The sequence below is a fragment of the Andrographis paniculata genome, unplaced genomic scaffold, assembly GCF_009805555.1.
Source record: "Andrographis paniculata isolate CXL003 unplaced genomic scaffold, ASM980555v1 Contig12END, whole genome shotgun sequence".
In the NCBI taxonomy this organism is placed as follows: Eukaryota; Viridiplantae; Streptophyta; class Magnoliopsida; order Lamiales; family Acanthaceae; genus Andrographis; species Andrographis paniculata.
Window position 1 is genome coordinate 3803585 of NW_026137402.1, and position 17996 is coordinate 3821580.

Sequence of the window (17996 nt, forward strand, 5' to 3'; positions counted from 1 at the left end):
TATGAACAATTTCTTCACTAAATATGCATTCCTAATCTTTTATTCGATACTCAAATTGAACTTTCATGGCCTGCAGGTCGATGAAGAGCTTCAAACAGCTCAAACTGAAGGATGCACTGACAGGAACCAAGACCTGTCCTGTATGAAGCATCGGAGGAATCAAGCAGATATTTATGCTGCATTATTTGGGCCTAAATTGACGGTCCCTGAACTAGAGGACCACTCCGATGGGGGCATTGCCGACACCCCCTCCAGAACAATGGCTCCCATAGAGAAGGGGAAAGAAGTGACTGATTTGAATGAGGATTTGTGGGATACTGTCTGCGGAGGAAATGCCGATGATGGCATTCCGGTACATGGTGACAGTTCTTCTGGCATTGGAGGTTGGATTCGATCTCTAAGTAGGACCAATAAATGCCAGTCATATGAGTTGAGTTATTTGTCTGGCGATGAAATTGGGAACTTCATGGATGAGGAGGATGACCAAGACTTTACTCTGAGGAGGAAGCAAAAACGACAGAATCAGAAAAGAAGTGAAACTGAAAAGGATAGCGCGCCAGTGAAGGCTTCAGGGCAGCGCTGCAATGGAACGCCGAAAAGAAAGATGGCAGTGAACACTCCTCAGAGGAAGAGAAAGCAGAGGAGGGTGGGTGCGATGATGATGACCGAACAATGAAGGCAGGAGCGCACCAAGTCTCAGCCTCAAATGCCCAGAGCGCGAAAGCTACACGGATTTGCAAAAGTGGCGGGGATGGAGAAGATATGCCGTATTGGCTTAAGGAGATGACAAAGTTTATGACGGGGGCTAAAGCGAAGAACCTGAAGCCTAAAAGATTTGACATCTCCAAAATCCTGAAGGAATCTATTCTCGGACAACCGTCTAGATCAATGCATACCGGTGAAGGGAGTGGGGCGGCAGATGCAGCTGAAGGCTACCCTCCTCTTCCAAAGAAGTTTCGGTTTGAGGACGATGTCGTGCCACTCACAGAAGAGGGACAGAGACAAGCTGAGTGGGCGGAGGAGATGGAAGACTTGTTTGAAGAGTTCAACTTTAGCTGTGCTGTTGAGGAAATTGGAACGACTGCCAGCCGTGAGGTAAGTAAATCACTTCCAGCACTTGTGTAGAATAATTCTATATCCAAACAATAGACAAGAACTGATTTGACATGGATTGAGAACTAAATCGGAACTTTTATTATAATTATTCAGAATGCGATATGATAATTAATGATCAATTAATGGCCGGCAGGTTGTTCGAGTAGACAATGAGGAGGAGGAAGAGACTCAGGAGCGTAGATGTGCTCGAGGGCTGCATGAGTTGATATTAGAAGACGATCGAGGATGGTTTTGTATCTACTGTCAGCATGTGGCGATTCAACCGAAGGATGTAATTCCTCCGTGGTTGAGTACATATCAATTTCTTCTTTAAATAATTGAAATCAGAAAATCATCCAACTATTGAGAACATCAAAAGTGTTCCTATAATTTATCCACCCTCCCTAATTCTATACTAATCTGTTATCTGAATGTAGGTCAGTGCAATTTTAAGTTGATTTAAAATTTGTGCAGCTACCCTTATTTATACCACTTCTTCTTCTTTCTTTCGCAGGCGATCAAATCTCGTAATGCTTCCGGAAAGAAGAAGCAGGAGAAAGGGAAGGGTCTGGATCTTAGCGCCGTTAATCTCCCAGAAGCTGATGCAGCGGATATAAGCAGCTGGACTAGCGGCTCAGTGTGGAGCATCAAGGCTGGTGTGCGGGAAAGTATGTACGAACACCAGCAAGAAGGATTTGAGTTCCTCTGGAGGAACTTGGCAGGCAGTACCGATATTGCCGATTTAAAGAGCTCAAATCTAGCTGGAGTGGGTGGATGCATCATTTCTCATGCCCCAGGGACAGGAAAGACACGTCTCATGATCATATTCCTCGAGACATATCTAAAGATGTATCCAAACTGTCTGCCGATGATCATCGCCCCGGCTGGATTGCTTCAGAACTGGGAAGGGGAGTTCAGGAAGTGGAATTCCGGGTTTAATTTCCACAACCTGAACAATCTGACAATTATCGGTGACGAGATGGCGGCTGCTGATCATCTATTTCAAGGAACGAGTATCAGAAGCAGGGACATGGAGGCAATCCGGATGGTCAAAATATATTCATGGAAGAGAGGGGGAAGCCTTTTGGGGATTAGCTACAGTCTGTTTGAGAAACTGACGGCACAGAAAAACGTGGAAGCAGATGCAGGCGAAGAGGGGCAGAGGTCAGGTGTTGAAAAGAACTTCGAAGTTCTGGGGTCGATACTTCTTGAGATGCCTCGACTTGTGATTCTTGATGAAGGCCATACTCCTCGCAACCGCCGGAGTAAAATTTGGACTGCACTGGTTCAGCTCAAGACTGAAAAGCGTGTTATATTGTCTGGGACTCTTTTCCAGAACAACTTTAGAGAGCTGTTCAACTCACTGAAGATCGTAAGGCCTACAGTGGCAGAAGCAGCTATGCAGGACCCGACATTCACTGAGATTCTGCATTCAGATAGGAAACGAAGGAGATCTAGGCCTGTTTTGCTTCCGGAATCCATCAACCGTGCAGTGGAGAGGCTTAAAGTCTCAATGGCGCCGTTTGTGCATGTGCACAAAGGTTCTATCCTGCAAAAGAGTCTTCCCGGATTAAGAGACTGTGTTGTCCTCTTGAAATCGACTGGATTGCAAAAGAATCTGATCGACTGGTTGGAAGAGGAACGACTAAGGAAAACAATTAAGAGTTCAGATTTTGGATTTTCTTTGGTTTCTGTTCATCCTTACCTTATCCAACGATGCAAGTCGCAAGTGCCAACTGATGGAATTGATATGCAAGCAGCTGAGGCATCGAAGCTCAATCCCAACGAAGGAGTCAAAACAAAATTCATCATCGAGTTTGTCCGCCTCAGTATGACGCTGAAGGAAAAAGTGCTCATCTTCAGCCAGTACCTTCCGCCCTTGGACCTGATTGAAGAGCATCTGACCGCGACCTTCCAGTGGAATGCGGGGAAGGAAATTCTGAGGCTGGAAGGAAAGCTAGAGAAGAAGCAACGCCAGAATGTCATCAACGCATTCAACGATCCAGAAAATGATTCCAAGATCATGCTGGCGTCGACGAAGTGCTGCTCTGAGGGCATTAGTCTGGTTGGGGCTTCCAGGGTGATTCTGCTGGACTCTCTGGAATCCTTCTGTCCAGCAGCAGGCGATCTGTCGAGCTTATAGGATTGGGCAAAACAAATTTGTCCATACCTACCATCTTATGACTGCTGGCACGACTGAGGCGGACAAATATTGCCGGCAAGCTGAGAAAGAGTGGCTATCCGAATTAGTGTTTTGCTCTTCTTCAAATGAGAAAGATATCTCAAAGCAGCCGATGTCGGAGATTGAGGACAAGATTCTTGAGGCGATGGTCAAGCACGGAATGACAAAAGACATGTTTGAAAAGATCATCCACCAGCCAAAAACCACAGACTTGATCCAATCCTTAGGCCTCAGAGGTTGAGAATGCTCCCGAAAGTATTAAGGTACGGCTTGAGTGAAATTGTTTTTGAACAAACAAATTGAGTTGATTGATTCATTCTTGTTTGTGAATTGTTTGGTAATTTTCTGGAAGAAATAGAATGTGAAAGAAGCTTGGAATTTATTTTTTGTTTATTTTCTTTTGAATTTTAAAATTTTGTTTTTCTTATGAATGCTGCAGCTGAATCGTGATAAAGTAGGGAATCCTGATGGGAACTGACTGCAGGCACCCAATGGTTTGTCTCTTTCTCTGTTTCTTATCCTTCAGTCGAAGCAAACACTAATTTTTCTTCCTCCTCATCTCTGAATTTTTTCTTGGATGGACTGTCCGACAGGCATAGTTATTTCATGAAATGAGAGCAGCCAAGACAGCAGCAGTCCCATCTTGTTTGTGGACACCAAGCCTAAGGATGATATCCCAATATCTCAAAATTAACATGACAAGGACTCCTCTCCTCAATATGTAGTAAGTACAAGTACAATACTTCTGTTTTTCTTTATACATGCTCCCTCTCTCACTCTCTCTCGCACTATATATTATTTTTTCCACGGCAGAAACAAAAGATGGTGGATTGTAGATCATATAGGTTTCTTATGAGTTTTAAAATTTTCTTTTTCGACGGATGGTTGGTTTGATATTGCTAAATCTGTGTACCAGGAAAGTGATGCGGCTGAAAGGACAGTGATCCTTGTGATAAAGGAGAGAAACTTGCTGGCAACTGCCTGTCATCTAGAGCTAACTGCAGACACCTGATGGTCGGTCTGATTTTCTGTTTTTTATCCGTAAGTAGAAGTGAACACTAATGTTTTCTTGAAGCTATCCCCTTCCTCCTCTGTCGCTGAATATTTTCTTGGATGTACAGGCATAGTTATTTCATGAAGACTGTGGGCAAGAGCAGCCAAGACAGCACCCAGTCCCGTCTTGTTTGTGGGCACAAAGGCGAAGTATATTAACAAAGGACTCCTCTCCTTAATACGTACTAAGTACAAGTACAATACTTCTGTTTTTCAATATACATGCTCCCTCTCTCACTCTCTCTCGCACTATAATGGGTTATATTGTTTTCGAAAGAAGTTTTGAATTTTTTAATTTTTTTTCCACGGCAGAAAAAAAAAATAAAATTGGTGGATTGTAGTTCATATAGGTTTCTTATGAGTTTTAAAATTTTGTTTTTCGATGGATGGTTGGTTTGATATTGCTAACTCTGTGTACCAGGAAAGTGATGCAGCTGAAAAAACAGTGATCGTTGCGATAAAGCAGGGAAAGTTGCGATAAAGCAGGGAAAGTTGCTGGCAACCGAAGGTGTGTCTGTTTAGCTCTTGTCGTTAAGTAGAAATGAACACTAATGTTTGCTGAAGCTATTCCCTTCCTCCTCCGTCACTGAATATTTTATTGGATGGACTGTCCGACAGGCATGGTTATTTCATAAAGATGGTGGACGAGAGCAGCCAAGAAAGCAGCAGTCCCGTCTTGTTTGTTGATACAAAGCCTAAGGATGATATCCCAATGTTTCAACATAAATAAAACAAGGACTACTCTCCTCAATATGTAGTAAGTAAAGTACTTCTATTTTTCTACATACATGTTTTCTCTCACTCTCTCACACTATATATTATTTCTGCAATGGGATATATTGTTTCTGAAAGAATTTTTAATTTTTTTCATTCTTTTTCCACGACATAAATAAAATGTGGATTGTAGTTCATATAGGTTTCTTATGAATTTTAAAATTTTGTTTTTCGATTGATGGCTGGTTTGATATTTCTAGATTTGTGTACTAAGAAAGTGCAAGGGCTGATTGGATTCCAGAGTGCAGGTCCAAAATCCAAGAAGGCCCTAATGCGATTTATTTTTTATTTTTCCAGGCCCATATTAAAGATATGGCTGTTCCCGTCCATGGAGAAAAAAAGGCAATATGTTGTAACAACCTAGTGTTGTATTGTGATTTGTTGAGAAGATAGATTATGAGTGAATTTAGTTGGTTACATAATCTTGTTGAATGGTGTTGCATAGAAATGATTTGCAAATAGCAATTCTTGAGGGAGTAGAACACAGCTCCGTATAAGCTTAACTTGTTTTCGATTTAGTGAAGTCATGCCTGGGTTGGAACCCCCCAGATGTAGGTCTTTTACGACCGAACTGGGTTAACAATTTCGTGTGTTTTATTTTTTAGTTCACAGAGTGTGCGTGTGTTGTCTGATCTGTTCATGAACTGTCTTTGGAAAAATCTATTTGGGAGTATGTTGGTGTTGTATTTATTTGCTTTTCGTTTTTCGTTGTGCTTTTAATTGGTTGCGGCTTGATTTTTGAACGAATTTGGGACCAACAATAACAAATTTGTGTAAAAGCTATATTGGTTTCTTGTGGCTTGTCTCGCTTTCCAATCATTTGATTTGGGTTGATTATGGTATCCCAATGCTTCAACATTAACAAACCTTGGATTCCTCTACTCAATATGTAGTAAGTACAAGTACAATACTTTTGTTTTTCAATATACATGCTCCCTCTCTCACTCTCTTTAGCTCTCACTGCATATTATTTCACTACAAAAAAATAATATATTTGTAACGGAATTCCGTCCCTAAAGTTCACGTAGCTAACGTAATTCCATTACTAATTCCGTCTCTTATGTCATTAGTAACGGAAAAAGTAGATTTAGAGACAAAAAAGTTTTGTTACAAAAATGATTTTTTCTTGTAGTGTTTTGTGATGGATTATATTATTTCCGAAAAGAGTTTCAAATTTTTTTCATTCTTTTTCCACAGAAGAAACGGAATATGGTGATTTGTAGTTCATAGAGGTTTCTTATGAATTTGTAAATTTTGTTTTTTCGATTGATGCCTGGTTTGATATTGCTAAATCTATTTACCAGGAAAGTGTTGCGGCTGTAAAGATCATTGCCATAAAGCAGGAAAACTTGCTGTAAAGATCATTGCCATAAAGCAGGAAAACTTGCTGGCAACCGCTTCTCATTCCGCTATAATGAGCTCCACAATCTCCATACACCGAAACAAGGATCTTCTCTTCGGTTTCCTTGAAAAATGGTGCGAGACTACCAACTCCTTCGTTTTCCCCTGGGGAGAAGCTACTCTGACGCTCGAGGACATGGCGGTGCGAGGACATGGCGGTGCTTGGCGGATACTCTGTGTTGGGGGAGAGGGCGCTGTGCGCTTCCGAAAGGGGTGAATTAGGGGAAATCGAGAAGAAACTGTGTAAAGCGCGGTCGGTGATTTATAGATGCAAGTCGAAGAAGCCTATGGTGGGATTCAGAGTAGACGAAGATTTAGAAGGCTTGATCCGCTGCTTGAGGGCCAGCGAGCTCGTCGGACTCGGCTCCGACCCAACGGTCTGTCAGTATCTCTGTTTCTTATCCTTAAGTAGAAGTGAACACTAATGTTTTCTAAAGCTATTCCCTTCCTCCTTTGTCGCTGAATATTTTCTTGGAAGGACAGGCATAGTTATTTCATAAAGATGGATGACGAGAGCAGCCAAGACAGCACCAGTCCTGTCTTGTTTGTGCACACAAAGCCTAAGGATAGCACGCAAATAATAAAGTTATGGGATGTTGCATGTTGGTTGTTGCTGTAAAGATATTTTTTGGTGAATTGTTGCTCGATGCAAATCATCATCTATCTTATTGTTGCTAGATTTATTTGTTCTTTCTGTAGTGTTCCCAATTATTTGTTATCGTTTTGTTACTATTTCGTTGTAATATTTCATACTTATGACAATTTGATTGTTTAATTGTTTCGTCGTTTGTTAGTTCGTTGGGAACAAACTATATTTAGAACTTCCCTTTGATTAATGAAATATTTTCGGCCACTGGGGTGGACGTATGTATTTAGTCAAAATCATATAAATCAGTATTTCTACAAAAATTTATTCTACTTTCAGAATAAGGTACATACCTGTCGACACTTGCTGCAAACCTTCCTTCGGCAAACTGTCGAGTTGAACAACGCCTCCCGAAAGGGTTTTCTGTGTGAGACCGAGAGAGTGAGAGGGAGGAAATCTAGAACAGTCTTTTCGATGATTGTCCAAAAATTGACCAAACATGAAATTGGGTCGTAGAAATGACCGATTCTTCTCCTGGTATTTTTTGGTTTTTGGTTTTATTGATAATTTTATTATAGGTAAAAGCCCATCTTAATTAAATAAACACTGTTTTTTTTTTTTTTTTTTTGGTGTCTGTGCATGGGCCAATATTATTTTTACCAAAACATAAAACTATTCAAAATAATTGTAGTAAAAAATTTATTATGGAACTTGGCAGACAATAATAATTTGTTGATTTTACAATCAGTTTTTCCTCTATTTATAATAATAAAAAAATATCATTGAGATTGATTTATTCTTTTTTGAGCAAATCTACTCAAAAAATGGTGATCACAGCCCTTACTAAAACCATTTGGAAGGAAACGGGGGAGTGTTTGGAGATTATAAATAAATTCACATCATTGCTTCAAAGATTCGATTTCGGAATAAGCACATGTTATTTTGTCATTATTCCCGGCACTTCCTCTCTTTATGGTTATTCATGATTTCGTTTTTTTTTTTTTTTTTTTTTTTTTGTTGTTTCTTTGATAACGTTTTATGATTTTTTTTTTGACTGAATATCAAGTAGGCCTGAGTACATTGTGTGTTCCTTCACAATCCTCATATACATACTTACAACTCGAAACTATATGCATTGTATTCAACAATATATAAATCCATCAGGACATTATTTAATTAGTTGTGAAATTTCCTATAGTCCATGAAAATTGGTTTTGCAAACCTTCAGTCATAGATGTAAATGATAACTATTAAAATCCTACGAGAATATCCTTACAATTTTAATATACCTATAATCTATCCAATTACACACATTAATTAGTGTAAACCTAGAGCAATGTTGAATTACCAATTGTCGGAATAAATGAAAATTTCCGAACTTATCATACACCTATACAATTTTATGTATATGTATGCAATATTGCAATCTCAAACTAAAAACTATATTCATAAGAAATCTAAATGAACTATAATCCACCCTATTCTATTTTTTCCGTGGAAAAAAATATATATGAAAATTTTCAAACTTCTTTAGGAACTATACAACCATTCACATTATGTTTCTTTTCGCAAATCAACCAAACAACTCACAAACAAAAATGAATCAATCAATTCAATGTGTTATTTCCAATTCATTCAAGACGTACCTTAATACTTTCGGGAATATCCTCAACCTTTGATGCCCAAGGACTTGATCAAGTCGGCTTTCTTCGGCTGGTGGATGATCTTTTAAAATATACCTTTTGTCTTTGCATGCTAGACCATCTCTCCGAGAATCATGTCCTCAATCTCCAGTCTCTAATAAACTTGATTACCCGTTGGTAGACAAAGATATCGTATGTAGCATATAATATAAAAGATTCTATTCAATGGGAACTTTAATAAAATTAAAAGCGTGCATTTAAATAATTCACAATAATTGACCAAGTGCGACCAAGAGTTTGATGATTGTTTTAGAAGTAAATTCAGTTATGTTGGAAGAAGTGTAAAAACTAATTTGCCAAAATATCACATAGTGAAAAAACAAAAACAAAAAAGAAAAACTTAGGAAAAAAAAAGAAAATAATATCAAGTAAAGGAAAATAAGTTTTTTTTCATATATATATATATATATATAAGCAAATAAATAAGGATTACATCTTTTTAAACGCTAGTTTTAATTTGTGGAAATCTAGAGACAAAATAAAAAAGAACAGATCTGTGTACCTGTTTAGATTGGTCAAATATGAAGAACACAAGCTACCAAATAACGGCAAGATATTAAGCTACACAACAAAGATGAATCATTCAGATTCGGAAAAAAAAAAAAAAAAGTGACGAAGCTCGAAAAAGTTCATCCATGACACATTGAAAGTTAGATAGATACACATAAACATATATATATATATATGCATACATATACCTCTCTACACTTGCTACACTTGCAGCATATCTTCCTTTGACAAAATGTTGATTTGAACTACCATTCTTCAAAGGCTTTTTTGTGTGAGGAGAGAGCGGGAGGGAGAAGGTCTAGGACACTCTAGAACAACCTTTTTTTCCATTTCTGTCCAAAACTTGAACAAAAAATGAAATTGGGTAGTATTAACACCTAATGTTCTCCAGGTGTTTTTTTGTTTTTGGATTTATTTCAAATTTTATTATTTTTTTAAAGCCCATGAATTTTACAGTTAAATAATAACTGGTTTTTCGTGTGTGTGCATGGGTGGATGATTTTTTACAAAATAAGAAATATATATAATTAGACATTATTTTGAATATTTGTTGTGGAAAGCTATGATCAATTTATTATTGCTTAATATTTATTTTGAAATTTGTAGATTTTGTTGAATGTCAGAAAATTATAACCAATTTTAATATGTACTTAAATTGAATAATTATAACACTACAAGAAAAAATAATTTTTGTAACAAATTTTTTTTTGTCTATAAATTTACTTTTTCCGTTACTAATGACATTAGAGATGGAATTAAGAATAAAATTACGTTAGCTACGTGAACATTAGGGACGGAATTCTGTTACAAATATATTATTATTTTTTTTGTAATGTAAATTCAAATTTATTTATTACTCAAATTTTTTATTATCTTATTTTAAAATTAAATTTATATAAAAATCAATAAAGTGAGACCAATTAAATGATACTTATTAATATATCTTACTCAAATTAAATACAACATCATATATAGAAATGCATAAGCAAATGATGCCATCCATAGTTAGGACAGTTGTATGCTTTGGACAACAGCAAAAACAAAACACAATGTGTGTAAAAATGGATAAGAGTAATTTCCGTAGGTAAACATAATGATAAGCTGTGTATATTAGCGTTTAGACATTTCGTTCTGCTTGCATATAATAATACAAATAAAAATTCAGCAATAGACTTGAAAGGAAAGATAAAATAAAGAATGAAAACAAAAAGTTAGTTTGTATGTATCTAACGGCATTGAATTACAATTAAGGTGTGTTCTTTTGATAAACTTTACAAAAATTTACCATTCCTCAAAATTTAATTTTTATATATTATTATAAAAATCAAATTTATATTGAAAATATTATATCAGTGATAGATGGAGTGCCCTTCACCCTTATATACTAGAGGAGATCCCACGCATTTAGCAATGTGGGATAATATTCAACACTCCCCCCTCGAGATGATAATCTCGAAAATCCATACAGGATCCAAACCCAATACGGGCACCATGGCTCTGATACCATGTTAAGAAGGGATCCGGACATCCAATCTAAAACCAATTGGTGATAGGTGGAATGGCCCTTCACCGTTATATACTAGAGGAGATCCCACACATTTAGCAATGTGGGATAATATTCAACAAAAAGACACGTTATTTTAAATTGGATTCAAAATACCTTCTCCAAATCTATTTAGATTCAACTCCGTTGCATGGACACTGCAATGAAAGCCTGGGATTATTGGAAGTACTGTTAATAAAACTTAGTCCAGAATATGAGTCTATCCGGTTATCATCATTATCATCATTGGAGACAGCCATGAAGGATATTCTATTGAAGACACTCGTTTTAAGATGCTTAAGGCTCCTACTTTTTATTTGGCTCTAGTTATTTGCTCATCCACTTATGCTCACAAGGATGCCCTTGCCTCTAATTGTTCTTTCACAGAACTACCTTCACAGAGATATTCGCACGGATGCTCGGCTACCTCAGTTTGACAAGTGTTGCCGTTGCTCGGATGGCGATCATCTTTATACTCATTGTCCTATGATTGAGTGTCGTTATTGTCCTCATAGGGGTCACATGATTCAGAACTGTCCTAAGCGGAATAATAAGTCTTCTAAATCCAGCTCCTTCACTACCACAAGTGCCGCTACTAGCGTGCACCAATTGCCTCAGTTACTCTCACTATCAAGGACATTCATCATATTCTCACTCGTATTTTATCTGTCAACCCTTCATTGGACCCGACTTTAGGTAACAAATCTTGATGCATTAATTATGTATGATGTAATCATATGACACCCTTATTTTCATATATACAATTCATATTCCATAAATATTGGGACAAAATTAGAATATTAAATTCGAAAATGAATTCGAGAGAAAAAGTAAATTGATTTCTTTTTAAAATAGTGTAAAAAATTAAATTACAAATTAAAAAGAGAAGTGTTCTATTCTTTACTCTTCCTTGATCATAATTAGTGTTGGAATTTTATAGTTTTAATTGTTAATAATGAAAATTGTGTTTCATAAGTTATTATATTGACTTCTTCTATAAAATTTAAAATGGATCTTATTTATAAAAATTTTATATTAATATATATAGGCTAAATTGCACAAAATCCACCTAGAAATTGCACCAAATCCCCCGTACTTCTGCATCAAATTCCCTCGTGGTTTTATAAACTTTGCGTCTAATCCCCTCAGCAGTCATTATTTAACGGTATTTGACCTAAATGCGCTCAAACTACGAATAAATTTTAGAATCTCAATTTTTAAACCCCTAAATTACAAATATATTTATTTTTTTATATATTTAGCCTAAAAAAATAGTAAAAATAAACTTTTAAAAAGAAAAATAACTATTTTTTAGTATATTTACTATTTTTTTTTAGGGTAAATATAAAAAAATAAATATATTTGTAATTTTAGGGGTTTATAAATTGAGATTCTAAAATTTATTCGCAGTTTGAGCGCAATTAGGTCAAATACCGTTAAATAAGGACCATTGAGGGGGTTAGACATAAAGTTTACGAAACCACGAGAGATTTTGATGCAGTTTTAGAAATATGGGGGATTTGGTGCAATTTCATGAAACCATGGGTGGATTTTGTGCAATTTAGTCATATATATATATATATATATTAATATGAAACTTATTTACAATAGACCTTGGGCGAACGCTCCTCTAGTCCAACCTTAGGGCCTGACCTACTTGCTAATTTTGTTGATTGTTATAAAAAAATTATTGTTATTTTTTTTTGCAACAAAAATAAATTACTTTTTCTATTTTTTTTTTTAATTAAAAATACAAATATTACCAATTATTATGCTATCTCATTAAAACATATGTCCAAATGTTTGGACATACAATTTGTTGTCCTTTGAAAAATCCATTTCGGACAACTAATTGGATTTTCGCTAGTTCGAAAGTCGCCATTGTGAATGCTACGGCTCACTCGAGAAAGTGTATGGACAAACCTTGCATTTTCGGAATTAAAAGCGTGTGTAAGGGAAGAAAAATAATGAACCAAATAGATCTAAGAGAGAAAATCACAAAACTTAAGGTTTTTTCTACGATCCGCATAACTTTAACCTAAACAGAGCCTGATTCACTCGATTTATAACAACAATAGCTTATTTACACTAAAACCGAAACGTTTCTACAAAATAAGAACACATTTTTTTCCGAAAAAAACAAACAAGATTCTAAGTAATCAAACTTGCAAAAAAACAAGTTTTTTGAAGTTCTGATACCACAATTTAAGGCATCTTCAATAGATTATATCAAACAAAATTTAAAATATGTCTTGGATTCTCTTTTATTTATTCGTCATTTTATTTTTTGTTTTACTTGTTTAGAAAATTCTATTATCAAATTCGAGCCTCCCGATTTTTTATTTTTTGGAATGTTAAATTTTCTTGATTAACGTAACAGCCACAATAAACTAAGCAATCATAAAAGTCAACTAAACAATATTGTCCCTCATCGTGCAAATGGATCTGGATCATGGTCGAAGTTTTTTAAATACGTGTACACTACTAAAAAAATAGTATATTTGTAACGGAATTCTATCGCTAAAATTCACGTAGCTAACGTAATTCTATCCTTAATTCCGTCTCTAATTTTATTAGTAACGGAAAAAATGGATTTAGGAAGAAAAAAATTTCGTTACAAAAATGATATTTTATTGTAGTGGTACATGTGTGCACGTTTATACATATAAACAATTCTTTAATTAATTACATTTAATTAATTATGTCAACTTGCATACGAGCATATATATATATATATAATTGCATTTGGTACATTGCTTAATTATTTGCATATATATGATGACACGTAGCACAATATTAGATAATATATTACGAGTTGATATATTTTAATACTCCACCCCAGTTGCTACGGTAAAAATGCAATTGATCTACAGTAATTTTACTTCAACCGTAAACTTTAATTTTTACTCTAAAAAGTATATTCCCTATATATTCCTCTTTTATATTATTTTATATAACTTTTTATATTTACAAATTACACCATAACTTTAACTTATTTTTACATTAGATCCATACACATATAATTTATAAATTATTTAAAAATTACATATATAAAAATTAACATTTATAATTAATAACTATTACAAATAAAAATTAAACATAACTTTTTACAAAGTAAAATTAAAAATTAATTTAAAAAATAAAATTACATATCACTTTTTAAAAAATAAAAATTATATCACTTTTCAAACAGTAAAATTATACATCAATTTAAAAAATAAAATTATATATTACTTTTCAAAAACTAAAATTATATCACTTTTAAAAAATAAAATAATACATTATTTTTTAAAAAAAATAAAATTACATATAACTTTTTAAAATATAAAATTATATATCATCTACTAAAAAATAAAAATTACACAATACACCGAAAAATACCAACACTGTGGATTTCTGCAAAAAAAAAAAAAAAATGAGAGGAGGGGGGAATTTGGGGGTGGGTTGAAGCCCTCCCCTTTATGCAGTGGGTTGGACATGATCTAAAGGCTGAGACTATATGAAGTACTATTATAAATTTTAAAACTCTCACGTCTCTTAAATGTGTTCAGTTTCTTAAAAATATTCTTATTTTTTTATTTAATAAAAAATCATACTATTTATTTATATTCTTGTTATTATAAAAAGTAAAAAATATTCAAAAATATAAACTTATATTAAAATCAATGGCTAAAAGTTTGACCTCATTTTTTGAAGGAGGAAGTAGTATATTATAGTTATGTGTATATAAAATTTTCATTTTTGAAATTTTATATTTATATGATTCAAATAAACATATTATTGTTGATAGTTCTTCCTAATCATAACTTGTAATAATTTTTGTTTTCATATAAATACTTTTACGTGAAAAATAAATAATAAATAATTCATATTGTAGTTTGAAATTAATTGGAAATCAGATGTTAAATTTAAATTTTTATTTAAATAATATTTTAATTTAATATTTTATAAGATAAAATAATGAATTTTTAGTAAAAATTGCATAGCATGAATAATATTTATTTTAGTTTGAAATTGCCACCAAACACACCCATATGCGACATTGAAAATATATATTTTGAAATTGAAAAAAATATTTGTAAGTGTTTATTAAAAATATGATGTTTTTAGAAATATTATCTATAAATATAATATATAATATACACCATATATTCATAACAATGAAAATAAACAAAATACAACAAACACAAATTAAACATTCATTCTTTATAATACCATCACCAATTCTTACAATCTAAAACTATAAACCTGAAAAAAAAAAAAAAAAAAAAAGTAAAATATATTGAAATATTCTTATATTGTGTTAACTATAACTTTATTACAAATATGTAATTAATATGAAATAATTTAATTATATATAAAATTAAAAAAATGATAAAAATATTAGATGTAGGAACCATATCAATTTGTTTTATATAATAATAATAATAATAATAATACAATTATTCATTATAATAATTAGGATTATATTAATTGGAAGGTTCATTGTAATTCACTTTGAGTAATTGACTAAAAAATAGAAAACTTTAGAAAATATATATATATATATATATACACGACGGACCCACATTGATGTGCTATATATATATATTTCTATTCTTGTCAATATAATTTTATTGATAATAATAGTAACAATAATAATATAACCAATTATTAATTATGATGATTAATGTTATATTAATTGAAAATTCAATTTGAATGAGTATGTAACATAATTAATTATATTGACTAAAATTTTTTTTTAAAAAAACAAGAAAATATATATATGGCAAAACCACAATCATGTGCTATATAATAATAATAATAATAATTATTATTATTATTATATTAATTAATTAATATAATTATTTTATCTAAAAATTAGTAAAATTGACAAAAAAAAAAATTATAGATACTGGGAGGAACTCACTGTGCTATATATATTTTCTCCGCCCAACCAAAAATATTAATTTTACTATTTTCGTATCTCATTCCTATATAATAAAAATAATCTTACATATTTCCAACGACCAATAAAACAACGCCTGTTAGGGTGCTGAGTTGATAAGTTACCACACTAACTTGAAACAATTTATATTTCACCACAAGAAAGTGAATTATATAATTATACTGTACCGTATAATTTACTTATTGCGCTGAAATAATAATATATTATATTTCACTACAAGAAAATAACTATTTTATAACAAATTATTTTCACGCTAAGTTCACTTTTTTTGTTTCTAATAACCTTGGAGACATAATTAGAAATGAACTACGTTAGCTACGTGAACTTTACACAAAATTTTCGTTACAAATATATTATTTTTTTATATCCCCGTTGTATAAATAAGTATTATTTGAATCAAACGAGCATAGTAATCAAAGCACATTAAAATACAATCTCTTAATTTCTTCCAAAATCCAAAAAATACATTATTGTATGGAAAGTATATTAATAACATGGAAAGTATATTAATAATATAGACAATATACTTTATAATCCACATCATAATCCCAAAAATATATGAATAGGTCACTAGATAATAATAGACTATTATTCAATATATATATATATATACATATAGATACACATACACATCATGTTTTGTGACATTTTACTAAATAAAAAAAAAAAACCTTCAAACAAATTAACCAAAATGCTTCGTCACAAATTTCTTCAATTTGCTTTTCTTCACCTCATTTCTGTAATCTCAGCCGCTCAAATCAACTTCTCGGACATATTGTACGATGTTTCTCCCTTCATAATCGTCTACAAAAACGGTACAGTTAGCAGATTACTCGGCACCGCCGTCGTCCCGCCGTCGCCCAATCCGGCGGCTGCTGCCGGAGTCCGATCGAAGGACATTCGTATCGATCCGCGCCGCAACATCGCCGCCAGGCTGTTCCTGCCGGAAACCGCCGCGGCAGGCGGCAAGAAGCTGCCCCTTCTAGTCTACTTCCACGGCGGCGCATTTGTCACTGAGTCCGCATTTTCCCCGACGTACCACAACTACCTCAGCTCCGTCGCCCGCGAAGCCAATATTGTCGTTGTCTCGGTAAATTACCGATTAGCCCCCGAGAATCCGCTCCCGATCGGGTATGACGATTCGTGGCGGGCCCTCGAATGGGCCTTCGGCAAAGGGGGCCGGGCCGAGCCGTGGCTGCGAGATCATGTGGATTTTAATAAAGTTTACATTGGCGGGGATAGCGCGGGCGGCAATATTGCACACAACATGGCTATTCGGGCCGGGCTGGATAAAACGGGCCGGGTTTCCATAGCAGGGATGTTCTTGAACTGCCCCCATTTTTGGGGGAATAAGCCAATTGGGGAGAGAGGAGATGAGTTTAGGGTTGAATTAATGAAGAAAATATGGTTAGTTGCGTACCCGAATTCGCCAAACGGGTTCGACAACCCGGATTCGAACCCGGGCTTGGATCCGAATCTTTCAAAGCTCGGTTGCAAGAGAGTGTTGGTATATGTTGCGGAAAAAGATGTTCTAAGGGCTCGAGGATTGTATTATGTGAAAAAATTGAGAGCGAGCGGGTGGAAAGGGGACGCGAGAGTTGTCGACGTGAAAGGGGAAGGGCACGTGTTCAATTTATTGGCTCCGAACACGACCAAGGCGAAGGCGATGATGGATGACGTGGCGTCGTTTTTTAACGGTGGCCACGCGCTATAAGCGCCCTGATAAATGTGCGCTATTTTGATATTTTTATTGGGTCACTATGGTGCTGATTTTACTGGATCAGCATATATCATATGAGTGGCCAACATATATTTATACATATCTCTACATATGTTGCGCTATAGGATAATATATGGTGACTTATAATATAATATATATTATATTATAAATATGTTGAAATATGTTATATATGCTCGTGAATCTTATAACATATGCTGATCCGGTCAAATCAGCAACGTGCTGACTTGACTTGATGGGATCAGAAGTTGATTCATGTCCTTTTGATTGTAATGGAAATAATAAAAATTTGAATAAAATATACCTATTTAATGTTGTATATTGTTTTAAGAGAAAAATATAATGAATACTATGAAAGGTCATATGAACAAATAAAAGATTAAATTATTATTTTAAGAGAAGACCAAAACTAGTGAAGAAAACTTATGTAGACAAGAAAATTAAACTTATGTAGACAAGAAAA

At 34.1% G+C, this 17996-nt stretch overlaps 2 protein-coding genes across 2 annotated transcripts; both read left to right on the forward strand.

Annotated features, from left to right (window-relative positions):
- The first annotated feature begins 974 nt into the window (after window positions 1–974).
- LOC127255110 (SNF2 domain-containing protein CLASSY 3-like) lies at window positions 975–7105 on the forward strand. The gene is given in 12 exon segments (XM_051280495.1): window positions 975–1095; window positions 1250–1401; window positions 1610–3189; window positions 3191–3540; window positions 3717–3771; window positions 3871–4001; window positions 4194–4318; window positions 4399–4525; window positions 4752–4838; window positions 4949–5087; window positions 6409–6882; window positions 6989–7105. Coding segments are annotated over 3 exon segments (1968 nt in total). The 5' UTR covers window positions 975–1095; window positions 1250–1341; the 3' UTR covers window positions 3519–3540; window positions 3717–3771; window positions 3871–4001; window positions 4194–4318; window positions 4399–4525; window positions 4752–4838; window positions 4949–5087; window positions 6409–6882; window positions 6989–7105.
- Window positions 7106–16472: 9367 nt separating this feature from the next.
- LOC127255208 (probable carboxylesterase 12) lies at window positions 16473–17805 on the forward strand. Its single transcript, XM_051280644.1, has one exon. The coding sequence runs from the start codon at window positions 16487–16489 to the stop codon at window positions 17507–17509; it is 1023 nt and encodes a 340-aa protein (XP_051136601.1). The 5' UTR covers window positions 16473–16486; the 3' UTR covers window positions 17510–17805.
- Window positions 17806–17996: the final 191 nt, after the last annotated feature.

What these genes read in the sequence shown, in the direction of transcription:
- LOC127255208 (XM_051280644.1), top strand. Translation starts at nt 16,487, where the DNA reads ATGCTTCGTCACAAATTTCTTCAATTTGCTTTTCTTCACCTCATTTCT.